Source organism: Gallus gallus, chromosome 2, assembly GCF_016699485.2.
Source record: "Gallus gallus isolate bGalGal1 chromosome 2, bGalGal1.mat.broiler.GRCg7b, whole genome shotgun sequence".
Taxonomy (NCBI): Eukaryota; Metazoa; Chordata; class Aves; order Galliformes; family Phasianidae; genus Gallus; species Gallus gallus.
Genome location: NC_052533.1, coordinates 136,937,287 through 136,963,338, shown reverse-complemented (window position 1 = coordinate 136,963,338; position 26,052 = coordinate 136,937,287). Strand labels below are relative to the sequence as shown.

The following is a 26,052-nucleotide window of genomic DNA, read 5'->3' as shown; positions in this document are numbered from 1 at the left end:
TCCGTGGTTGTACCGTGAAACCGCTGCGTCTACGGGGCGGTGCTACCAAGGGCAAAGCAGCGCGTCTCCCGCCCACCCCGCCACGCCTCAGCACGTCGCACCGCCTTCCCAAGATGGCCGCCGCCTCCCCTCTAGCCCACCGCACCCCCAACTCGCTGGCCTCGCAGCCGCGCCGCCCGCCGCCCTCGGGCTGCTCCCTCACGGCGCCTCCCGGCCCGGCAGGGGGCGCGCTGCCGGCCCGCGGCCGGCGGAGAGCCGCTCTAGGACGGGATGGAGCTGCCGCTGGGCTGGGAGTTCGAGGAGGCCGTGTTCTCCCAGAGCAGGGAGCGGGGAGCGGGCGGCGGCGCCGGGGTGCCCTACAGCGCCAAGCGCTGCGAGCCCCGGGTGAGGAGCCGGGGCGGGGCGGGAGGCCGGGGCTGCGGGGCTGGGGCTGAGAGAGCTCCCGGGAGCGCCTCGTGTGCGGCGGCTCTGGGGTTACAGATGCTTTGTACGGGTTTGTTTGTGCCTGCAGTGGTTCTGCGGTGAGACGAGCAGCGAGGAGGACGCCGAAGTACTGACGGCCCATAAGTTCCGGGCTGACCTGGCCTACAGGGAACGGGAGTTTGAGGTATTCTCGGTGGCTGGAGTGTAACTTCAGGGCCTGTATTCCTCACGTGTTCGGTGAATATATCTGTGCGTCTGCCATGAGGCCTCCCTTCAGCTCCTCTGCTCTGGGCTGAGCACACCCAGAGACCTCAGCCACTACCTCACATGGAGGTATGTCTTGTCCTCCAGACCCTTCACCATCTTCGTAGTCCTCCTCTGGATGCTCTGTGCCCTGGAGATGCCAGGTCCTGTGGTAGAGAAATCCAACTTGATGGCACTTTGCATCAAAACCACCACATCCACCTGACTGAAAGCATGATCTGAGCAGGAACCACCGAGCTAGTTAAGATGTGTCCAAACTGTAACAGTTAACTGCATTTTGGCAAGCTTTCTCAGCCAGATGTCATCTCCTTTCCCCATTGTCAGTGTGACGCTGATATAAACCGCGCAGCTCAGCAGAAATGGTGTTTTTCACTTGGAGCCAATTCATACCAAAGCTGTACATCAGAGTGGTTCAGCAGTGGTCAGAGTTGCTGTTGGCAATCATTGAAATCCTGGTCAGCCATAGTTCAGCGTGTGGATTTATCCACTCGTGGGATAGTGCCGTGTCCCACAAAGGCTGTCACATCCCTGGCTGCTCTTCGCCTTTCTCAGAGCTCCCCCTGGCTGTCAGCTTACAGCTGGCTGCAGCTGTCAGTCTCCTGACAGTTGGCTTGTGTGTCATTAGCTGTCCTGCCCCTCCGTTGTCTCTGGGTGGCTGGTTATGCTTCTGAGGTGCTTTTATGTTCCCCATTTAAGTTCCTGCCTGCTGGGCTCCCAGACCCTCTCCTTACTGCTGCTTCCTTAACTTCATTACTAATCACTGATGATCTCCTGCCTCTATTGTCCTGGTTCCAGGACCCTGTCTTTTGTTCTCCCAGATTTGTTTTCTGGTGAAAATCAGCTTCTTCTGTCCGTGTTTCTGCCCTTATAGGTTCTTGTTCCAGGCTATGGTTTGCATTGCACGCTCCTTGATTTCAAAGCCACCAAGCCAGCATCTGACTGCACTCTTCTTGCCCTACCCATTGCATTAGTGGATCTGGTTTCGATTCTGCTTTTTAACGTTATTCCCGTGCTGTTGTCACCTTGTCTATTCCTGAGAGACATTTTCCAGTCTCAAATGAAGGATGCCCTGAAGGAATTCACAGAAGTGTGCAGAGAGAGAAACGCCTGAGGCTGCATCAGGCGCCCTGCTCTGGCTGCTGACCCTTCTGAAGGGAGGTTTGCTCCCTGCCGTGCGCACTGATTCCCTTCCCCGAAGAACTGACACAGAGAACAGAGTGTCCATTGCTTCTGTCGTGCTGATTCATGTTGGCAGTGTCTGGTGTCAAGTGTTCTTGGGTCTCTGTGGCAGAGCCAGGACCAGGGAGGAGAGTGACAGATTTGAGAATGCTGGCCTTAGAAATAAGAAACTGGGAATCTCTTCACTCACTGAAAATTTTTGATGTCAGCCTAAGTTACTGGATGGGAAATGCCAAGGACAGCAGTGATCTGAGCCACGCTCATTTTTAGGACAGAGCTGACTGCAGAATCTGCTTGGGATTTATAATGCCAAGTCTGCCAGGGTCATACCCCTTCATTGCATAGCAGGGCAAGCAGAGGAGTCCTGCAGCCCTCGTCTGGTCTCTCTGGGCAGAGGGGAACTCTCACTTTGCTTGAGAAAAATGTGAGCTTAGCAGGGAAAGAGACATACTTTGGCTATTATGCCAGGAGCTACTTAGGGTATATTGCCTAGAGGCTCTTTTTGTTAGAACTGATCAAGTTGTCTGGGGAAAAGGAGGCTGAGGGGAGACCTTATCGTTCTCTTCTAATATCTGAAAGGTGCTTACAGCGAGAGCGGGGTTGGTCTCTTCTCACTTGTGACGATGGGAAATGGCCTCACGTTGCACCAGGGTAAGTTTAGATTGGCTATCAGGAAACACTTCTTTACAGAAAGGGTTGTTAAGCATTGGAATAGGCTCCCCAGGGAGGTGGTTGAGTCACCATCCCTGGATGTGTTTAAAAACCATTTGGATGTGGTGCTCAGGGACGTGATTTAGCAGAGGGTTGTTAGACTTAGGGTACTATGGTTAGGTCGTGGTTGGACTTGATGATCTTTAAGATCTTTTCCAACCTGAGCTATTCTGTGATTCTAAGTTCGCAAGGAATACCTGAATTTTCATTTTGAGGGTGTTCTGCTCTTTGGTCTTTTGGTCTGAGCTCTCACACAGCGGGGAAGGAACGAAGATTCCAGTCTTAGCATCTCTGAATACTTAATGTAATGTATTTAAATGTTAATTGGAGTCTTGGTGAGTGCCCTGAGCATTAAGATACAGCATATTGCTCATTCTTGTCTTTTTCCTGGGCCCAATTAATATTTAATTATTTCATGCAAATTTGAACGACCTTGTGAGGAATTTATATTCCAGGAATGATGGAGACTCACTTTCCTTGCGGTCTCCTCCGACCGGCTGCTTATTCAGATGGGCTGAGGGCCAGACTTCCTTGTTCTCACCTCTTGTTTTGCTCACCGAGGAGTGCATGGGTTTTAAGTGAGGTCTCCCAAATTCAGGATGAGTGCTCTGATCCTTGGTTTAGCTTGGATAAAGGTGCCTTATTTCATGTTTGGCCCGGGCCTGTGAGTGAGCTCATACAGTCCCTCCTGCATCAGGCCTGGTGTGGGGGAGAGGTGGAGAGATGCCCTGGGAATCCTTACAGGGCTGAAGCATTAATTAGGATTGGGGCTGCTCATTGCCATCCAGGCTGGGGCAGCTTGGAGCTGGGCTCTTGGCCTGGCCGTGCAGTGCCGGGGCCTTTGTGTGCTGCTGGCAATAGGTGCTAGCTGAGTTGGGATAAAGAAAAATTGGTCTTGGGATTGCTTTTAAATGAAAATCTCTCACTGCTTTGCTTGTCTTTTCTTTTTATTGATGCTACTAGAAAGCTCTGTGTGAATACTCAAACTGCTTACAGCGCTTGCCTCCCAGTAACATTGCCATGAGGCGGGACGTCCAGGAGGGCCAGGCTCGCTGTTTGTCTCAACTAGGAAGGCACAAGGAAGCTCTGGATATTGCAGAAAGAATGGTAAATCACATCCTTTGAACGTAAAAAATATTGCCAGTAGTTCTTTTATACAGCCCATTTTCTGCAAAAATAATCTGTGTGTGTTTAATCCTTCAGGATGTTCAGTGCTCAGAGTATTTGGTAAACAGAGGGTAACTGTCACTGCAGATATAATCACTCTTTAGAAATCAGAACACCCTGTACCACAATGAGTTCCCTGTGCAGGGAGCTGGTAGTCCTGGAAGGGACTAAATACCATGCTCTGCCAGGCAGAATTAATGTAATGTAATAGGAATTATAAGAAAGGGGATAAATGAATGCTTAAATCTTTCCACTATAAAAGCGACGGTTCAACACTTCCTTTTATTTCCATGTACTTGCTGCCAAACTGCCATCAAGAAGAGTAACTAACCACAAATGGAGTTTTTCCCATAAAAGAAGATGTCCGGAGGCTCTGAAATCTGCCATTTTACCGCTGCTGCTCATTGTGTATAAAAGGTGTTCATATTACAAAGAGGGACAACTGTATAACATAAGCAGTAATGCAAATAAGCAAACAACAGCGTTCACGGGCTTCTCGTCTTTCAAACTGGGATGAGGCCACTGAAGGGAGCACTGTCTGCTTGATCTTGCATGATCTGTATCGTGTTGTATCATTTAAAATTAAGAGAACAGTAGTAAAATCTACCTTTAGGGATATTTGTCTGTCATTACCCAGGGAGATATTTTCTTAAGCTCTGAAGGACGGTTCCGTTTTTCTGCTCCTGTTATAATCTTTTTCTTCTGTTGTTTTCAGAGAAGCGGTGCTACGAACACGGATCACTTAACAACTGCTCTCAACCTGCAGTTTGCCATTTATCGGGATCTGGAAAACGTAGAAAAAAAGATCGTGTGTCTGCAGCAGCTGATCTGCCTACATCCCTTCAACCCTTGGTACTGGAAGTCACTTGCTGAAGATTATACGGACCTTTTGCAGAGCTTGTCTCCATTATGCATTCCAGAAACAAACCTAAATCAGTCCGAAGAGGTTAGCGATGGTAGTTTCAAAATGGCAGCTGGAGGAGAGATTAATTTCCAGCCTCACAGATCAGACTGCCGGAGGGAAGGCCCCCGGTCCAGCCCTGCTGCAGAAAGAAAGAGCGAGAGTGCAGCAACCTGCAGCAGCAGCCAAGCTGTAACAGAAATGCTCTGCACTTCAGACAACGCTGGAAGGAAGGCTGAAGGGAAACAGGCAGCCTGCGAGTCCTGGGAGCCGGGCATGGCAAAGGATGTTGGCGTAAAGGCATGCGCCTCGTTTGTTAGAGCAAGGTAACAAAACACATCCTTAGAATAATGTGAGCTTCTCCCAGTCCAGAACAATTTTAAGCATGTTATTCCCCAGCCTTAACATTCTCAGTTTACACCTCTGATTTAAAGATTTGTTCCAGCATTGGTAACACGTACCTAGAAGGAACCCTCTCATACTTGAGATGTAAGAAGTGAAACTCACCAACATGGTAGCTGTGAGCAACTGACATTTGGGTGGAAAGACAAAGCCGGCGTCACGAGTTGTTGAGAAGTAAAGCATTTTTTAAATGATCCCATTATTATTATTCCTTTCAAATAATTATATACGAAAGAGTTTGTTCTCTCCCAAATGCTCCTGTTCGAGCATGGCTGTTCCTGCTTTGGTATTAAAGATACAGCAGCTGAAGTCCCCCAAAGGGAAGCGAGCCCGTCTTCCTTCTGCGAGTGCCACCTGGCTTGTTTGCCTGAAGCCTCATGCTAGAGCGAAAATGTATTATTTTAATAATACACCAATTTGCATAATGGATGAGGTTGAAAAATGAACTCCGTGACAGCTGATTGACAGGGCTACATTAAAGTACTCTTTCCCTTTATTCCCACTCTTCCTAAAATTCTTGCGCACAACAAAAATCTCCTAAATATAATATTTCAAAGAGATAATTAGGAAATGTTTCTTGTTAAAATAGTCATGTTTTTTCCCCTTGCCTTTCTATAATGTGTCAGTCACTGAACGTGCTTAGTGCAGTTTTATGAACTTCTGAACATGTTTACAGAGAAGACCTTATAACTTCCCTCTGCGGGCAACGTTTGGGAAACAGAAAGACAGTTTTTATCTGTACTTTGGAAGCAAGTGACTTTATTTGCTGCCTGGGAGAAGTTAACAGATTGAGTACTGGTATCTAATATTAAGCTACGTTCATATTAAAATAATTTATGCTTCTGGTCTCAGTGCTGAACCATACGCACTGAAACAATGGAGGCAGTTCTGGGATTTCCTTGCTTGACTGTGCACGGTGGTGGTGTGCTTTGTATCCAGACTGGATGTGGCTCTGGGCAGCCTGGTCTGGTGGTTGGTGACCCTGCACATAGCAGGGGGTTGAAACTCGATGCTCATTGTGGTCCTTTTCAACCCAGGCCATTCTATGATTCTATATTGGCATATGCAGGTCTCTAAGGGTGAACCTCCCATCACGTGGTTACATGTTAGCTTATCTGGTGTGTTCAGCTCTGCTGGGTTTAAGTGAGATGAGAGTGCTGTATGGGTAAACTGCACCTGGAAAAGGGATGTTAGTCTTGCTTTATTCAGCGAATGAGTGCCTGTTTCAGAGCAGTGTAAATAATCGACTCCTCAACTTCTGGGACTCTGCCTTCAACTTAAGAGCAGTGAAAGGTTTTAGAAAATACTCCCACACGAACCTGTGTGAGGATGATATTTGGTGTTTGTCAAAACAAAACCAAATTTCTCTCTTTTCAGGTTGCAGAGTCGGTCGCTGCTGCATGCAGCAATGCACTGCTGTCTCCTTAGGCCTTAATAAGGATGAGGGATATTTGATACACCACTGCTAATGCTCAGTTGTGTGGTGACTGCATTGGGGGGAAAATGGTTGTGTAGAGGCACCAGAGATACTTGGCATTTCCTTGTTCAGAAGTTCTTCTCTGTATTTCTTCAGTCATTGTGTGCACACAGAATGACCTTAAAGGATCGATACAGATGTATTCAGTTTTCTCAGCTGGAAAAGTCAAGAAGAGCTGTTTTAAAGTATTACCTTGTAGTTGGTTTTAGTTATTCTTGTGCCAGTTGTACTCTTTCTGACTGCTTTTTTTCATTCCAGGCTTTTACTTCAGCTTACTCAGCTACAACAGGCATCCTTTGCTCTCGAGAATAACATAAAATGTCAGAAAGAAATTGATGACAAAGTGGCACAGTTTGGTTTAAATGAAAACTCCTTGCTGCAGGTGACGAAGGTAAGGGGGTGTTCTCTGTGTGTGTTCACACCACGTAGGCAGCTCCACACCAGGTCCTGAGGTGGGTACGTGGGCCGGTTCATGCTTCCCGGACTGGGTGCCTGACGCTCCCCTGGGCTAATTAACCGTGCCAGGAAGCAAGGTACATTAGCCAGGGCGATGTCTTAGGATTGCATTATCTGGGACTGACTGTGATAGCTGCGTTGCGCTGGCTTATGTCATGCAGGTGTATCTCTGTTCTGCTGAAATTCTCCTTGCAGGAATGCTCACGGTTGTTAGGTTTCTCGCTGGACTCGTATTTGCAGATGCATCATTGCTGTGCATTTCCTGGGAAGCAAGTTTTATCTCTGCCACTTTAGATGCCACAGAATGAATCACAAGTATGAAATGCAAATGGAGATGTCACTGAGGGCTACTGGATTATTCAAGTCTTCGTTCTTTCAGCAAATTTTCAGAAAAAGCTCCTCTTACATTGTTTCTTTGTTCCATTTGATGTAATGGGTTCCAACTTAAAAGAACCACAGAGGAGGAGAATAATATTGTATGGCTTTTTATTCATAGGGCTTAAACATTTCCAGTGTCTATTTAAAAGAACAAAAGGAAGCCAAAAAATGTTTAACTTCGCTGTCAGCATAGTCAGGTTTCAGTTAATAAAAGCCAAGTCCTTGCCGAGTTGGCAAGCGATGCTGTGGGCTTTCATCCATGAGAGGGCAGCAGCATGCAGACTATCCCTGGTTTCCAAAGGGCTGCTGACAAGGAGCTGCTTTCCTTGCTTCCCGGATTCTGACACCCCCCGCCTCAGTGGGAGATCGCTGCTGGTGCTCCTGGGAGGCGGGCACTGAACACAGAGCTGGCAGTGGGGCATGTGCCGCTGTTCAGAGGGCAGAACTCCCTTCGTACAGTTGTACCAGATGCTGGGAGGGGCTGTGCAGCTGTGAAGTTTGGGCTCTCAATTTTCCACATTTATGGCACAGTGCCGCAGGCAGACAACTTGATTGTGATTTGGGAGCACCTCCTAGATGGCAGATGGTGCTTGTGTTCTGTTATTAATGTCACATTACTTGTTTCCTACTGTGGTTGCAGGTGATGGGAGCAGATCTTACACCAGAAAAACTAAAAGAGGAATTTCAGGGCGAGGTAAAGTGCATAGGCTCTTCAGCACTGTCATCACTGGTAACTGCATCGGCCTCAGAATTTGAAATCAAATGGTTTGATATACTCCGAAATGATTTATGCCTCTTGGACAGGCAGTTCTCTTCAGATATGCACATCCCACCTCTGGCAACGTAGGGCTGTTGTACTTCTTGTCATGGCTTCAGAGGATTATGGAGTGATGCATGCAAAAAGTTCATGTTGTATTTTTTTACGTTTTCTTATAGTATGTATTTCAAGAAAGTAAATCTGCATTTGAAGTCTTCTTGTCTCATAGTTTTTTTGTTGTTGTTGTTGTTCACAGATTTGTTTGTATCCAAAATAATAAGAGATCCAGTATAAAATGGAGTTTGCAGGGGTAGCTGTCCATCACAGACCTCACAGTGTTCTTGAAGCACCAGTGGTTTTTTGGGGCCTCTGATGCTGCTGGAGTGCAGCTCTTCCTTCCTGATGTCCAGTTAGAAAATGTATTGCTTTCAAATTCTATGTTGTTGCACTCGGAGCCACAGAATTAGCCATTTTCTTAATTAAAAGTTGTGATATTTCTTGATTAATTGACATCCCAGTGATTTTCTTTTCAGAGCTGGATGTCTGGATCTTAAATACATTTATGCTGTGAAGTTGTCAATAGGAATAACTTCATTTTTTGGGAAGATACCTAAATAGTGAATGTTTAACTTAGGAGTGGAAGGAGATTTCCTCTAGGCTGAATGTTTTTGCAGGCACAGAACTCACTATAGCCCGGTCCTCAGTGTGCTTACATGTGGAAAGCCAAAGCTGTCAGGGTTGTTTGTGTGTAGTGAAGAGTGTTCAGTCAGACCATATCCTTTGTAAAACCCTGCAAGGAAGGAAAAACCTCTGCTGTGAAAATCAGAAGTGTTGTTCCTGCATCGTACAGATCCTTAGCTGTGCTTTCGGTTCACAATGACACCACTTTGCTTTGTGTTCTGAAGCACTGATGTTACGTGCTTTGGGCATGCAGAAGGCAGCAAATGTCTTCTTCCTTTTGATTGAAACAATTTACTTCTGAGACAAAAGTGTGCTCTTGCCCTATTTGATCCTGTTAAACTGTGATGCTTAAATTCTTACTGGCTTTTTGTAAACATATAGTGTATAGTGTAGAAGTAGGAATCTCTCAGATGTAATTGACTTTTCTTCACGTGACTTTTCCTCATGTTCTCTTTGGGTTTCGTTCTGCAGTACTAAAGAGTGCTGAAACTTTTAGTAACTCACAATGGAAACGTAGTTCACTGTACATGTACAAACTTTTAGATGCAGCTGCAACTTCAAGATGGATTTTAAAGCTTTAAGATGCTTATTAAGACATCTGTTGCTAACACTCGGTATAGTGTATCCTCCTGTTAAACCGGCTGTGAAATCTCTTCAACAAAATGGAATATTGCCTTCAGCCATGTCAAATTATCTTTGATAGTTTGGTGACTTAATGCGATTAAACCACATCCTGGTCAGCTTGTTATGAAAGGTGATGTCTTGGCAAGGATACGTGGGTAAGCATTAATTCATAATGTATTACAGAATATTCGTTTTAGTCATGGGTGTGTTTGCTAGGTGGAAATTTTTGTGTATGTGCGTTGAGTTGAGCAGTGCTGGGATGGCAGAGAAGCCCACCTGGGATGCACACAGGGTTAACTGCTATCATCAAGCCTGCCTGCGTGTTTTCAGTACTGACTGTCCTTAATTGGCTGTAAATTAATTGTGACATTGCCATCAACAATAGGATGTCTTACAACAAAGGCATGGCAAACACGAAAAGCTTAATGCCAAACATATCAGCAAAAGTAGTTGAGTTACTGGAACAGGGACTTCTCCCAGTTTCCTCTTAAACTTATGGTCATGAGCAGCTCCAAAGAAAGGACATAATCTGCTTTCCCACAGCTCCAAATTGGGTTCCGTAGTTACGATGTTGGAACACAGCTTTTGTGGTCCCGGGTTTGTAGAGAGATTTTGTGGGAGCTCACCGGATGATTTGGCTCCACTGTTTAGAAGGTGGAAATAGCAGCATGTGAAATGCTTGCCAAATGCTGTCGTTTCATGACTGAGCTGTCCAAAACACACAGTGACACGGACAGCGCCATGTGGGGACTTTGGTGTGCGTGGTTGCTGAACGTGTGGCTGTCCCGCACTGGCAGCACAGCAGTGAACTCCCCAGCACCTGGCAGGACAGATGCAAGCAGCGCTCCCTAAGAACAGGCACTGTTTTCTCAAATAACAGTGATAAAGCAAAAATGTTGTTTTTTAAGTACTGCAAAGAAAACAACATGAATGTTGCTCTGAATGCGTTGCATAGTTACTGTTCCAAGTCAGCAATGTTTATTGCGCTGGGCTGTGGCACATTCCTTGGTCTCGTTGTGCTGGCTCTCTCTCACCTTGGCTACTTGCACTCCTTTTCTGGCCCACTCCTCACTCTCAGCATGCCACCTCCAACCCCAGCTTTCTGCTTCTGATCTCAGAGGGGCTTTGCTTTGCTTCCATCTTGTGTCTGAATGCCTCAGCATCACTTCAGTGCTCCGCATAATTCTACATCTGCCTACAACAGCTTTCTTCGTGTTTTGGCTCTTACAGTATTAATTTTATTGGTATTAATACTTGCACTGGTACTCCACACTGGGTTACATTGCAAATTTAGCGTTGCCAACTGCAAGAACCTGTTAACTGTTACCACAGCTGGGCTTTGTCATTTTGATGCTCGCTCGTGATCCAGGCCCTTGGGCAGGACCCTCTGACCCCAGTTCTGATGCCCCTGGAAGGATCAGTGTGTGTGAGCACAGGCTCGCGAGGTGTTGTGCTGTTGAGCATTTGAATCCTGCTCCCTGCTTCTGAGGTGAAGGAAGGCATTACTGCTGGAACTAGCGAGGTTCACGCCGCTCTCTCAGCGCAGTAGCAGTGTTTGTACGAGCCCTTCCCTTGCAGCAGGCCGATGAGGGATGTCAGCATCCAGCCCCGACCTTCCCAACAAGTACTTTCTGCAGCTGCCTGTAAGCGCACGTTGCCTTCATCACTGAGCAATCAAGCCTGTGGGAGCCTGCGAGCATTTCTGGCATAACTCCTCGCTGAAATGGTAAACTCTTGATTGTTTTCCATCAGAACTGAAATTCCATTCATTTGACATTTGGGTTCAGCTGTCGTCTGAATTAATGTGATCTGTATCCCTGATGCAGAGCTGAAATTGGTTCTTAACTCACAATGCTCCATCAGTGCTATTAGTGTGTCCCTCACCTACTTCTCATTAGCTGCGCTCTCTGAGACTTCTGTGGGCAAATCGTGTGGGCCCAGTGATGAGAAGGGCTCCTGTTTGGATTTCATGGATTATGGCTGGAGGAAATGAAAGCCTCAGAGTGAGAGGGCAGTGAGCCCACACCGCCCTCCATGCCACCCACAGCTGGGCCCCAACAGGATCAAGGGACTGAACCAAATTAAGAAGAAAAATCACAGTTAGGCAGCAGGGACACGCATTTCCTCCTGCTCCTGTTGGTTTCTAAAGGAACGAAATGCAATTCCTTATCAACTGTGCTCTGGCTTGATGGAAGTGATTTTGGAAACAAGGATAGTAAGGTGCACAAGTGAAGAGAAGATGAAGCAACAAAATAATTCTCAAGGGCATTTTAATGAAAGTCTTCTCTTTTATTTACCATATTTCATTGTCATATTTAGACAATTCAATAGAATTTTCATAGGAATGAAAACTTCCCTTCTTCCCAAAGAATCAAAAAATGTTATGTACAGACATTTACAATGATATGCAAGGGTTCGGTGTTACTTTGGTCTCCAAAATCTGATACCACGGGTAAAAATGTTCACATGCTCGTGCAGCGTGCATCCATCTTTTACCTTTTACTGTGTTCTGTAAACGTTACTGGTATATTTCTGCCCAAGGAGGTTGTGGATGCCCCATCCCTGGAGGCATCCAAGGCCAGGCTGGATGTGGCATTGGGCAGCCTGGTCTATTGGTTGGCGACCCTGCACATAGCAGGGCGGTTGAAACTCGATGCTCACTGTGGTCCTTTTCAACCCAGGGCATTCTCATTCTATGATTCTTGCAAAGGTGAGAAACTCCTCACTTAGAATTTTGCTGCTACGTGCCATTTTCATCATCCACAGGAAAAGAATGCAACTTAATTCCTTAGCCTTACTGAACAGGGGACACGCCAGCGAGGTGTGTCAGATGAGCAAACGTGTTTGGGTTTCTGGCTTTTGTTGGAGACAGATGAAAGATGGAGGAAAGCAGATTTAAAAAACAATGGAGTGCCAATACATCAGTAAATTGTGTGTATCGAGTGGCTTTGGGACATGGATGGAAATCCTTTGTATTTCATGAATTCTCTCACTATTTGTTGCTTTGTGCTTACACCAGCTTCCTTCATTATCATAGGTTATCTGATCAAACGTTTCTCAGGTTTGCAGGCATTCTGGTTCAAGCTGCTGAACCCCTCTAACACCCTTCTATTCAAGGCACTCATTTATTTCCCCTTTATCTCTAACTTAATGTTCTGTCAAATGACCGCTGAGAGGACTTCCAAGATCTGTGTACTTTCACATGAATTGGAACTCATTACTGGAAAGATGTGTTGCTAGCAGGACTTTGCTTCCTTCCTTGGCTTCATTTTCCAGTCTGAATCTGCACAGCTGCTCTGCAGTGAGGAAAACTGCTCTGAGCTGGTGGGACTGGAGGTTTTGAACAAAGCGTGCTGGAACGCACCCATGTTGCTAATGAGTGAAACTGAGCGTAGGGTGGCTGCAGGATGTCCTCTGTGCCCTGAGCTGTTGGTCTCCGTCCAGTTCACAGCCCGCAGGCCTGTTCAAACAAACCCTGCAAACAGACATCCTTGTTGCACACCTCAAGCAGACTGCATCAGGGACAGCGTGAAGGTGGGAACTCTGTTTCCCTGTCAGCCCTAAAGGAGTCCTCCTACGTCGAGACTAAGCTGTGATGACGGAGTGAAGGTAGACTGCTGCTGCTAGCAGCATGTCAGTCTGGCACGTAAATAGCAGCCTTCGCCCTCCTGAATTAGCTCCTTACGCAACTGCATGAAGTGCAGAGTAAGAAACTGACTTAGCCTGCTTTCAGGTGCCTGGCCACATGAAAACCACCTCAATCTATTGATACACAAAAGTGGTACCACGGGCAGGTGCTTGGCAGCAGCAATGTTGCACCGTGAGCAGCATTGTTAGGTTTGTTCTTACTGGGATTGTGATGCAGCCAGCATTTTCATGATAGCAGGTGGCTTTTTAATTAGGGAAACGAAGCATCCATACGCACCAAAACGAAACAAGAGACCTGAAATCATCCTTATTTTGTATTATGCAGAATTTCTGTAGTCGTCAGTGTACAAGCGATTGCTAAACAGGTCCTCACTACGTTTACTTGCAACTCAAAGCAAGGTGGTGATTATGCAAACAGGTTACCTTTATGGAGGCATCTCCAGGGTGAGCTTAAGCCTGTCCTGTTTGGTTCCTCTTGTCTAACCCTTACAGGTCGGTAAATGTTCATGTTGTTATAAAGAGCTGTGGAGCTATCAGCCACGTAGTGCGGCTGATAGAAGTTAGCCTGGATGGTCTGCTGTGCTGGGGATGGTGTGAATGAGACAAAACTGTGGAAGGAATTAACTCGATGCAGAGGTGACTGGGGGGTGAAATTGCTGCTGAATATGAGAGTTCTTGGGGTTTGCTTGGCCTGATGGTTGCTTCCAGTTGAGAGGCTGCTCAAGGGGTCTGAAAGAGTGTTAGCACTTCCCTCGTCACTGTCAGGGAGGCTGCGTGGCAGGGCCCAGCTCTGGCTGAAGAGGAAGGGCATGGTGCGTGGTGGAGACTTGGGTCCCCTCACTGGCTTGGACAGCGCATAGAGGTGGCGGAACTCCTCATCAAACAGCTCTACAACTTGACCAGTGAACTTGGAGAGGAGGTTGCGGTGAACCTGGCCACATAACCATGTGAAGCTGGAAGGAGAGACATGGTAAGGGTTAGCCATTGGGAATGGGAGGTCTCCACTGAGGTGGTACTGGTCCAAACACAGGATGGAGATGCTGTCCCGGCTGAATTTCAGGTCATTTCACATCAGTGCTCTCTCTTTGACTTTTGGATCAAACCTTGTTATTGCAGCTGCCACTAAAACCTTCAAGAAACCCTCTGTAAAGTTTTACAGCCTCCTAAAGGGAGTGGTGGAAACCAAGACCTGCAGCCATGCCAGCGCTAAATGTCAGATGCTTCGTGTTTGGGTGTCTGTTCCACAGTCTGAGTTTAGACCCCTATTTAGGAACCACCCTTCCTCACGCAGTGCTTGAATTAAGGTCTTATCACGTCTTGTCTGCAAACACATAAATTGTATCTTTCCTGCAGAACAACATGCTCATTTGTAAATCTCACCCACTCAGAACTGACGTGAGGAAAACTAATGAAAAACAACTGTCCTTTGTTTGCACTGTGCTGTGCCTTTGCCTGCACTGGTCAGGAGAAGCACACAGAAACCCAACCTTCCTGTGGCATCCCGCCCCCACAGCGCAAGCCACCACGCCTGCATTGACAAGTTGGACAAGTGCTCATTTCCTTCACTATAGGTAGAATGAAATGAAAAATATTTCTACAGCCTTTACAAAATTAGTATTAATCATAATAATAATTAAAAAAACCCACCTACTTTGCTGTGAAGGATAAACACCACAACAGTTTTTAGCCTGGGATCCAGAGACACACCTCAGAACACTCCACGGCCTGTAAATGATTTTTCTTTTACACGCTGCCCTAATCCACTCCGCAAACATACATTTGTGCTCTTTTTCCAAACCACAAGCTGGCTTGATTGGGCTGTGCAGACTGCCTTGTGCCACAGCATCATCAATAAAACAAAATGTAATTACTCCCTGAGCGGAGTGGGGCTCACGTTGTGCAGCAGAGGCTGTAGAGCAGCACTAAGTTTGAACCCCAGGTTACTCAGTGTCAAAAAAAAAACATGTCCCACTTATTCCTGTGGGACTTTATTAGCTACACTGGATTTGCAGAAGCATTACTGACAGCCAGATTTGGCTGTAGGTGTGTGCACCTCACATCCTGTTGTTGGCATGTTTTGACAAAACTCCTGTGAAACTCAGAAGGGCTGACAGCCTCAGCTGACACTCAGACACAGTCTGCATCTTCTGGTTTGGGGCATTCTTAAAGAGGGTTAGGTTTGGGACATACATTGTTTCTATACTGTTAATTCAGGAGCAATGGGAGGAATGAAGTAATCACTACTTGGACAATTCATAGAATCACAGAATGGTTTGGGTTGGAAGGGACCTTTAAGATCATTTCGTTCCAGCCCCCTGCTATAGGTAGGACACCTCCCTCTAGACCAGGTTGCTCACAGCCCCATCCAGCCTGGCCTTGAATGATTCCAAGGAAGAGGCATCCACAATCTCACTGGGCAACCTGTTCCAGTGTCTCACCACCCTCACAGTAAAGAATTTCTTCTTAATATCTAGTCTATCTACTCTCTTCTGGTTTAAAACCATTTCCCATTGTCCTGTTGCTTCCTGCCCTTATAAAAAGTCCCTCTCGAGCTATCCTGTAGGCCCCCTCCAAGTACTGGAAGGCTGCCAGAGCCTTCTCTTCTCCAGGCTGAAGAGCCCCAGCTCTCTGTCGTGACATACAGACTACACATTTTATGCCTGAGCATGACAATACACAGCAAGATACTAAAATGCGGGTACTGCTCATCCACTTTAGGCAAATCATTCTAAACACCTGAAGCCTTGAGAGTTGAGGTAAGCTGCCCAGCAATCCACCTCCCTGCTGTCTGGCAACAACTGCTGCGTTGTGCGGCATTGCCTTTACTCGCAAAGAAGCACTCTCAGAATCTCCCCCTGTCCTCCATCAAACTGTTAAGGAGATTCCGAACAAGAAAAAAACCACAGTAAATGCACACAGTGAGACTACATGATGTTAGATAACTGCATGTGGACGTGCACTGCTTCCAGCTCTGGTGCTTTCTGCCTGAGGGGAGAGGGACAGCTTATTCAGGAGCTTCTTGGTTCTTGGCAGAACCAAACGTACCCACATGACTGAAGCAACGGCTTTTTAATGTGTTTTTAAACACTGCTCTGGAGCAGGAGATCCCATAGGCTCAGTGGTGGTTCCTTTTCCTCTGATTACCAGACTTGTTGTCTATGAGGCCAACACATTTTGTTCCCAGATCCTCTGGAAGCAGCAAGCCCTGGTCCCTTGCAGAGCACTGGGTACCGAAGGGCTATTTTATTCCCTCAGCCTGCTGTCATGCAGGGCATAGCACTTAAGCGGAATATACAGTTCTATGAGTTTTCATAGACTCATAGATCATAGAATCCTTAGAGTTGGAAGGGACTTCTGAGGGCCACCTAGTCCAACTGCCCTGCAATGAACAGGGACACCACAGCTAGATCAGGTTGCCCAAGGCCTGATCCAGCCTTACCTTGAAAGGCTCCAGGGACGGGGCATCAACCACAGCACTGGGCAACCTGTTCCAGTACCTCACCACCCTCACTGTAAAAGATTTTCTCCTTACATCTAACCTAAATCTACCCTCCCTGAGCTTGAAGCTATTTCCCTTTGTTCTAAAGGTATTTGTTTTAAGGTATTTTGTGTTAGTTTTGAGATCTACTCAAATTTCCAACAAATACATCGCGGAAGAGTCTGTTTTACTCTTTTTTAAGATCCTTATTGTTCACACCTGCAGAGGTTGGTGGGTCAGATTTGGTGATAATAAAACTTTCAGATGAATGGAGTGAGAGCCAGAAGCCTACAGAAATGCCATGTATTGATTGCCGCTTATAAGCTGTATGAATCCACAAATTGAGCATGATGAAGTCAAATAGCATATAGATTTGTTCCTCACCATTACCTCTGCTTGCTTGCTGCATAGGAAATAATGGATAATGTAGGATAACTTTGACAAGGCTCTTGAATTTAGAAAACAAAGCAGCAGCAGTAGAGAATGAGAGGAGTGACTGCCCTGCAGACTTGAAAGGTTTTTCTTTTATCCTCTCTCTCTTTTTTATAGGATATAAAAACCAAAAGGGACCTTCTTGGCTAGAGAAAAGATGTCTTGCTCAGTCCCTCTTCTCCCACACATCTTCTATTCACCACAGAACTCTGTTTTTTCATTTCTAAACAGATTTGATGAGAAATTAAAACAAAACTGAAGAACAATTAAGCCACAGAGTCCAATAAATCAAACAAAAAGCCAACAACGTGGATCGTCCACTCCTGGCCTGACAGTTCATTTGGAAAGTGAATGAAAGAATGGGTGCCTGCCTCCAGAGACAGCTGAGCTCTTACAGCCTTCGCTGTCCCCACGCGTTCACATTTACCTTTGTTCTTATAGTTACATAATCCTCCTGCTGGCACTGTTTTATCGAAGCAATTAAGTCTCCAAATCACAAACCTGGATTAAGGAAAACAGTCTCATCCTTTTAATTAAATAATCACATCTGTAATTTTTTCTCTTGTCTTTTTTGTATCTGAGTTTCTAGGATACACCTCAGTCATTTGTGATGCTTATCTACGTAGCCACGAGGCTTAGGAACTTTATTTATTTGATGCAAACTCAGAGTCTCATGAAATTCCCTGACCTGAGGATTGTAGACCTTAATTAAAAGCCCAGTTGTTGAGATGCTACATCCCATGCCTGAAATCATCTTAACAACTTGCAAAAAAAAGAAAAAAGAAAAGAAAAAACAACTGCAATGGCGTATCTCACCTGTAGGATCCAGAGAGAACGTATCTCCAGTCAGAGATAAGAAACTTTTCTTGTATTTGTCCTGAAAATTTCCTGCCTGATTTGGCACAGTACACCTCTCCAGTAACACTGCGGACTGAGATATTCTGGTAAAGAAAAAAGAATTATTTGAACAGAGTGAATTACGTATTTGTTTGTTCCTTTGTTTGAACTAAAAATCAGAAGGAAAAGTCCTCTTTGCCTTTAACACTTGCCCCATTCCTGTTACAGTTTCTTTATGGACTCCATTGTTATATTTAAAGGCTTGGGCATGATGGAAGCCCAGCCAAGTTTTCAGGGCTAATTTTTCAATGGGCAAATAAACATACATGAAAATTTGCACAGAGGAGCTGCAGCCTATGACAATATGGCTGCTCCCCCTAGTCAAATGAATACTAGAGATGTGTCTGTAGCCAAGAACAGTCTGTCACCTCTGCTGACATCTCAGCTCTAGATTCAGTCCCTCTTGTTTTACACTGATACATCAATGGCATAATACAGCAGGGCAAAACCTTTCCTCTTCTAATTAGTACAGGCAACTGAGTGGCTGGCGAAGCCCAGACAAGCCATCAACGTCATATCAAATCTAAGTACGTGTGAATGGAGCTGAAGGTGTATTTGGCCCATGGCATCAATTCATAGAATCATTTCTATGGTTGGAAAGACCACTAAGAGCTCCTAATCCAACCATCAGTCCACCCCTACCATGCCCACTAACCATGTCCCTCAGTGCCACATCTCCGTGGTTCTTGAACACCTCCAGGGATGGTTAATTTTAAGGTCAATTTCCTCCAGCAGGGATGAAGTTGGACTAAGCTAGCAGACAGCTAAATGTGAGGCTTTACTCTTAAACCAAAGCCTTAACAGTGTAATTTTATCACATTTCATGCAAACACCCATAGAATTGAATTAAAACACTGAGGCTGAGGATCAAGAGCAGCAGTCAAATGAGCCAGGAGATGCCAGCAGAACTCGGCCCTCGCAGCCCAACTGAGAGCACCCAGTTCAGTCTTTCTGGCCACTGTGGATTTTCATGTGCAGGGTTTTGTGTGCAGCTCAGGCTTCCCACCACCTATGGCTACCAGACCACCTCTCTTAGGGTCTAATGGTCATCTAATGGACATCCAGTCTAATGGAAATGCCTTAACTTCCTCAAAAATGCATGGAAAAGTGTAGGCATTTTTAGAGGATAATTAGATTACAGTACCTGTGGAAGTCTCCTTCTCTGTTTTAATTACATGTTAGGGATGTTAGCAATGACCCTACCTTAACTGTGCTTCTACCACAGAGACTAAAGAATCCGAGAGCCACAGTACCTTGAAGAGATCCTCAGCAATCTGCAGCTTGTCGCACATCTCTGAGAAGAGATTTATATTGCCATGGTCCAGCAGCAGGTAGACAAACACCATGCGCTTGTTGGCTGCCTCCAGGAGGTCACAAAGGATCTCAGTGTCGGTGAATACATCCATCACGATAGCCAGCACCTAGGGGAAAATGCAGAAAGCATTAGTTGATGTAAGTCATGGCTGCCTGAAATGCAGTGGGTATTTCATAGAATCATAGAATGGCCTGGGTTGAAAAGGACCAGAATGATCAAGTTTCAACCCCCCTGCTATGTGCAGGGTCACCAACCACCAGACCAGGCTGCCCAGAGCCACATCCAGCCTGGCCTTGAATGCCTCCAGGGATGGGGCATCCACAACCTCCTTGGGCAACCTGTTCCAGTGCGTCACCACCCTCTGGGTGAAAAACTTCTTCCTAATATCCAACTTAAACCTCCCCTGTCTCAGTTTAAAACCATTCCCTCTTATCCTATCACTATCCACCCTCATAAACAGCCATACCCCCTCCTGTTTATGTGCTCCCCTCAAGTAGTGGAAGGCCACAATGAGGTCTCCCTGGAGCCTTGGTGGTTTTTTTTTTTGTTGTTGTTTGTTTTTAAACTCCAACAAATGCCAACTTTGGAAGATACACGTGGATATTTATTCTGTTTCTCCCTTGCATCACTGAATCAATGAGACACGTTGCTTCACTGTTTTATTGTTCACGTAAATCCAACATAACATGCAGTGTACGCACTTCAGTTAAGTTCTTTTCATCACCAAACATAATGTGAACCAGGAAATTGTAGGTGAGATTTCAGCACTAGGAAGGATATTAAAGCACTAATCAGAGAATAATAAGGATGTAGCTAAAATAAGAGACCGCAGCTCTTGCCAAGTGGCTTTCGTAAGTCACATGCATTTAGCAAGTACTGAACGACGCTTTCCCTGTTACAACTTACGTCTGGAGCAGTCCTGTTCTTAAATCTGCTCCCTGCAGTTGGTAGTGGGCTGACAGACTGCAACAGCTCCATGTTTATTTCTTTTTACATCCAACTTTCACAATAATTTATGAGCTAATTGTTTCAATTTAAACATACATCCACGTTTCCAAAGTCACAAGCAGCAGGAGCATGTGTAAAAGCCTTGGAGCAGCATGGACTGGCCATTAAAGACCCTCCAGCTGCTTGAATTCACAGCCTCCAGGCAGCGTGTGGTTGAAGGAGCCATAAATGTGCTGTAAAACCAAGCTCATGACACAGCCAAAAGGCTCAGCACTGGGGTCTCACCATCCTCTCTGCTGTTGTCCACAGAAAGAGGTCTCTGCTAGGGCAGCTCAGTGCAGCTGTACCCTCCTTACCTCCAGGAGGTACTGACTGAAGAGGGAACCCCTCATAGTTGCCCTCACAGGGTATCATGTTCAATAAAATACAGTCAATGAAAACAGTTTTCACAGTATTTCTGCAGATCTGCCCCACTAATTTCTTTCAACTTTGACTCAATCTTACAGCAAGCTTATTGCCTTTCCACCCCCATATATAAATCCCACAAGACCAACAAAGCCACATCATTTGGGGAGCAGCGAGGATCCCACAGCTTCATTCTGCTGCCAGAGCACAGCGCTTCAGAAAGGTCCCTGCCAGTGCCAGGTAACTGCCCAGTGCTGTCCAACACCTTATGTTCACACTTGGTTAGCACACTTTGGACTGCGCTTGCCTTTGGACACAGCACAGAACTGCTGTCTCACACTCAGCCTCACTGTAGCTCCAGACCACACGCACATGCTGCTTCTTCACCAGTTGTTCTCTATTTGTGTTTCTGCACTTGGCTCTTCTCTCTTCCTGGCATTACTCCTCATTTCTTTTGCCTGAATTTCACTTTACAGTTTGTGTCTCACAAGGATGTTAGGGTTACAGTCTCATACAATCATTAAGGTTGGAAAAGACATCAAAGATAAACTAATCCAATCGTTCATAGTCCAACTGATGATAGCACTCTATTAGGATTATAGTACTCTCTGCTCTCCAGTCCTCCACAGTTTGATGTCATCCACAAATATATTCCTTATTCTATTATTTATGCTGTTAGTGGATACCTTAAGTACTATCATATCTGTCATGTCCCCTTATCACACACTAACAATTCCCATCACTGAAAAAGTGTACTCAGAAAGCATTGCCCACTGCCAGCAGCCCATTTGAACCATGGATGAATACTGCATTTCCCATTTTTCCCCTAGAATTTTTCTCCTCTTGAGATAAGACTTTTTTCTCTGTTAGTGCCTTCAGCATTACTAGTCCCAGCTCCAATGGCTCTGACTCTAGAGGGCTCCACAGCTATGCTGGAGAGCAGGACCCACAAACCTCCCTTTCCACCTGGGTATATGGATGGTCTTGCCTTTCTCCAGCCAGCAGAAATTTGAGACTAAAGTTTTAGGAAAAGAATAACATTTTGCTTACCTAAAAGCTATGGGTGTGCGATCACAATCCCTAGAAACACAGTTTCCAAGAAGTAAGCAAAGAGCACCATTTCCCTGGGAAAGCAGCTGTGTTCCCAGCTCTCGGGCAAGGCCTCTCGCTCCTCACCTAAGGCTGAGGATGTGGCCAGTACTCTGCCATACAGAAAGAAATGCAACTAAATCGCTCCCTGCATCCAACGTGGCCCAGTGCTCTGACCCTTACATCCCCCCTGGGGATTTCATTGAGGCTGCTGAAGGCTCAAGAGCCCCTGCATTTCCTTTCTAATACAGCAGTCACAAAGAGTTTGTTTCTGACCATTCATCTGTGAGGCTGCCAATGGAACTTTGAGTTTACACGGGCAAAATCCCTTGACAGTGATAAGGAGAGATCTGAAGGGCCAAATATTTTCCCCTGAAAACTGAGCTGAGCTGCCACAATACCTCCAGAACACACCACCAAAGGTTTTTTCCCCCTTCAGCTGTTTGGCCTCTGATTTTCCACTCATGGACACCCGACCTGTGACAGGCACCTCTCCATGTCCCTGTAACTTGCCTGTATCAGACTTCCCCTGCACCTCTCCCACGCTCTGAGCGAGGCTCTGAGGCTCTGTATGGAGGCTCTGTGACGTTCTAGAGGCACTGATAAAGTACTGGGGATGGGATGCCTTCTGAATGGGTCCATTCCCTGGGGGGCATCTCCTGGCACACACGTGCCCCCTTTTCAAGGAGCTCTGTCCACCCACACCTCCCACCAATCCCTTACAACGGCCACTGTTTATTCAGAGCTTGCTTCAGCTTGATTTTCATTCCTGCCAGGACGGTGCTGTGCAGGGCTCCTGCAGCCCGGCACTGGGGTGCTACGGGCCAGTCCTCCATCATGGCCACAGCCCATGTCACAGCACTGAGGCAGTGACAGCGATGCATTTGTTCAGTAGTGGGCTCTTTCTAGAGCAAAGCTACATGGTAATGCACGAGGCTGGCTCTAATCACACACCGCCTCTACCCAACCTTTCTGAGGGCAGGAAGACAAATACATGCAGAGGCACACGAACTTTCTCTCCATACCTGCGTGGTCTTGTTGATGTACCGGCGTATGATGTCTCTGATGTTGCTGTTCTTCTCGGTCTGGAAGTACACAGTGGCCGTGGACTTTTCCTTTAAATAGGGCTTCTCCGCTGTAATCCATGTGTGCAGCAGAGCGGGCTCGCTGCTGTCGGAAATGGTGGGGAAGTACGTCCCCGAAGGCAGGGAGCCGCCATCGTTCTGCCTTTGTGCGGCCGCCCCATCCGTGGGGGATTCCTGTGCATAGTAGGACTCCCGGGCGTTCTCCTTGATGTAGCGAGCTTCCACCGAGGAGAGGAAATCCACCTCTCCCTCTTTGCTTAAAGTCTGCAGGTACGAGTCTGTCCCACCGTCCAGGAAAGCGTCCGTGGCCAATCTGATGCTTTCGTTGTGGCTGAAATCTGCTTTTGTCGACTTCAGGGACTGGTTCTTGATGTCCTCCAGCCGCTTCTTTATCTTGCCCATGTGTCTGGGGTGGCTCATGGCTCTGTGTCTCAGCAGCCGATCTGCAGAGTAGGCACCATGCATATGCGTGGCGCAGGCGACGCAATCGCCCGTCGTGTTGGGAGTCTGCATCCTGGCGTAAAATCGCCTTGACTGAACGAATTAACTCGGAATAAAAATAAAGAGATCTTATTACCTCCGGCCAATTCACACTCCCTGATTCTGTCGGTACAATTATCTTCAAAAAACAACCCAAGCTTAGTACTCAGGTGGTGGTGTACTCCAGCAACAATCTGTTTCCAGATGGGACACAAGTACAAAGCTGATTAGATTGCTTATCTGCAAGGCACCCACCTCACCCCAAGGGAATCCGAGGGACTCGCGTCCAATTACCAGGGCTGTTTGATTTGGCTGTATTTCCCCTCTCGGAGCATCCTGTGAAATGCAAGCGAGGAAAGTATTCAAGCAAAAGCAGGTAGGCTCCTAAGTATCATTGCACAATCTTCAAAACAGCTTGAGGCTTCTCTGTCCTCCCATAGCATTTGCTACGGAGCAAAAACTTTAACTGGGACAAAGACATGAGCTGCGTCCATAACTTCAGAACAGCAGAAGGGGTTACGGACTACTGTCTGTACCTACATGCTGCCAGACAGGCTTAAAAATAAACCTGAAATTTGTCACTGTGCCCCGTTCGCAGTATGTTGCTATTACCATGGACGATTCACTCATTTATTTCTTTAAAGCTTTGTGACTATGCTGTCCTATTAAAAGAAAAACACCCCTTCCCAAACATCCTGAGCATTATGTGGAGGGAGGGTTGTGAGCTGGCCTCAAAGCATCAGAAATACAAACACTCATCATTTGATTGTGCACATTTAGCACTGTTTGGTTTCCTCTTTTTTTTTTTTTTAAGGCTGCAGCTCTGGAGTCACGTTGTCACCGTGGTGGCCCAGCTGCTGTCATTAGCAGGACAGGGGTTCGCAGTGGGGTGAGAGGCAGCGCCTCTGGGAGCCAGGCGGACTGGTATGACTGCGCAGGGCGTGGCGAGGCAGGGTGTGCAGGCACCGTGCCCCAGGTGTTCCATAAATACTTGCGTGCATGCTTTTACGCAGAGGCACGTGTGACACACTTTTATCACACAGGTTGGGTTCGCCATCGCTCTGCTCCACGCTGCTTCAAGGTGCCGTGGCTCCGGAGGGGGCCGTAGGCAGAGCAGGGTGGAGCAGTTGCTGCCTGGCCTCGTACAGGGGAAGGGCTGCTCAGGGCACCTCTGAGCTGGAAGGAGTGCTGTCCCTCTTACCAGCATGCTCGGGAGCACGGGTGTCCTCAGGGCTCGTCAGAGGCCTGTTTTTCCACGGTAGCTTCCCGGATTCTGTGTCTGTGTCCCCACGGTCTATTTTCAGATGCCTTATGGAAAAAAAAAAAGAAAATAATTATACGCCAGCACGACACAAGCATCCATATAAAAACAGAGAGGAGCGTGAAGTGGTTCCAATTTCACACGCAGATCTCTGGGGCAGGGAACACACACCTCGGGGACGGAGAGGTGGTGTCCGGGTGGCACAGCTCGTGATGTGACTTTAGGAACTGTCCCCTGCCCTCCCCCCACCCCGACATCCGCCCACAGCTGTCAGACGCAGCAAAAAGTCATTAATTATCTAGTGACCTGCTCTGCGCAATTATGTTGAAAAGGATGCCGCCTAATTAATGTGACGTGAGAGATCGCGCCCTGTCAACACCAATCAGGGCCTCCCCGGGCCCTGCAGGGCCACCACGGGCCCTGCCTGCCGTCCAGCCCCAGCTGTGCCTGCACTGCCACCTCGGGCTCCTCACGGTCACCGTGGGGTCCAGTATGGTCACCAAAGGGTCCCTCATGGCCATCCCGATGTCCTGAGGTCCTTGCGTGGCCACCTCAAGGCCCACACCATCACCACATGGGATCCTTCTTGGTCACTTTGGGGACCACACAGCTGGGGCCCCGTACAGTCACCTCACGGCCGCCTTGAGGCCCTACACTGTCACACTGAGGACAGGCATGGCCACCACAGGGTCCCACACTGTGACCTTGTGGCCCCACGCTGCCACACCGATGACACACGTGGCCACCACAGGCTCCCACGCTGTCACCTCGGTGCCTCACACCGTCACCACGAAGTGCCATGCTGTCTCCACAGCCCCACGCACAGTCACAGTGGGGTGCTGTATGGTCACCACAAGGTCCCACACAGCCACTGTGAGGCCCCACGCAGCCGCCATAGGGCACTGCGGCACAGAGCCCGTTCCGGCAGCCGCGGGGAGGGCCGAGCCATTCCTCCCGCCCTCTTTTAACCGTACTGCGGGCAGAAGTGGCTATTGTGCCCTTGGCAACAGAGACAAGGACGCGAGAGCACCGGGACTCTCCGCAGCGTCTCACAGCCAGTCCAAGCTCGAGTATTAGTCGAGGAGATCTGCTTCCAGCCGCCTCGTTAGCGCAGTAGGTAGCGCGTCAGTCTCATAATCTGAAGGTCGTGAGTTCGATCCTCACACGGGGCAAAGGCGGGCAATGCTTTTCTTAGTTCTTACGCTAGTTCAACGCTATCCCGGTTCCGACCGCGCTGCTGTCCGCGGCGAGGCGTGCCAGGGTCGAGCCGTGGCCGTCAATATGCTTTGGCGGAGTGTTATTTTTTCAGAATCTAAGCTTATCTCGGCATCTGGGAGTAAAGGAAGTACAGGTTGTTTACTGGGAGCTCAGAGGAGTTTCCTGCAGCAGCCCCAACCCGCAGCGGGCCGTGCAGACTGACCAGAGGGACCGCAGCTGCTGCCGACTGCACCCAGTTGTGGCTGGGCTCGGCTGAGCCCCATGCAAACCTTCTGTCCTATGCACACTGCTGACATCTTTACAAGCCATACCTGTGTACGCATATGGCCCAAGCTGCTACCCAAAAGTTATTGGTATTTCTTTAAATATAGAAAGA

General features: G+C 47.3%; 2 protein-coding genes and 1 non-coding gene across 5 annotated transcripts; 2 read left to right on the top strand and 1 right to left on the bottom strand.

Moving 5' to 3' along the window:
- The first annotated feature begins 257 nt into the window (after positions 1 to 257).
- C2H8orf76 (chromosome 2 C8orf76 homolog) lies at positions 258 to 8,330 on the top strand. 2 transcript variants are annotated; one of them, XM_418455.6, is made up of 6 exons: positions 258 to 384; positions 512 to 607; positions 3,541 to 3,684; positions 4,460 to 4,971; positions 6,783 to 6,915; positions 7,999 to 8,330. In XM_418455.6, exons 1-6 carry the CDS (start codon positions 271 to 273, stop codon positions 8,203 to 8,205), a joined length of 1,206 nt encoding a protein of 401 aa, XP_418455.2. In that variant the 5' UTR covers positions 258 to 270; the 3' UTR covers positions 8,206 to 8,330. The 2 variants fall into 2 exon arrangements, with proteins under 2 accessions (XP_418455.2, XP_004940077.2); XM_004940020.5 differs by lacking the exon at positions 3,541 to 3,684.
- A 5,034-nt stretch (positions 8,331 to 13,364) lies between these two features.
- On the bottom strand, positions 13,365 to 23,184 carry FAM83A (family with sequence similarity 83 member A). Of its 2 annotated transcripts, XM_015283155.4 has the most exons (4): positions 22,658 to 23,184; positions 19,129 to 19,296; positions 17,795 to 17,919; positions 13,365 to 14,021 (listed from the first exon to the last, which is right to left on the bottom strand). In XM_015283155.4, the coding sequence occupies exons 1-4, from the start codon at positions 23,180 to 23,182 to the stop codon at positions 13,475 to 13,477; spliced, it is 1,365 nt and encodes a 454-aa protein (XP_015138641.3). In that variant the 5' UTR covers positions 23,183 to 23,184; the 3' UTR covers positions 13,365 to 13,474. The 2 variants fall into 2 exon arrangements, with proteins under 2 accessions (XP_015138641.3, XP_046794247.1); XM_046938291.1 differs by lacking the exon at positions 13,365 to 14,021 and having other exon boundaries at positions 17,791 to 17,919.
- Positions 23,185 to 25,557: 2,373 nt separating this feature from the next.
- On the top strand, positions 25,558 to 25,630 carry TRNAM-CAU. The gene has a single exon. It is a non-coding gene; the product is annotated as a tRNA-Met (tRNA).
- The last annotated feature ends 422 nt before the right edge of the window (positions 25,631 to 26,052 follow it).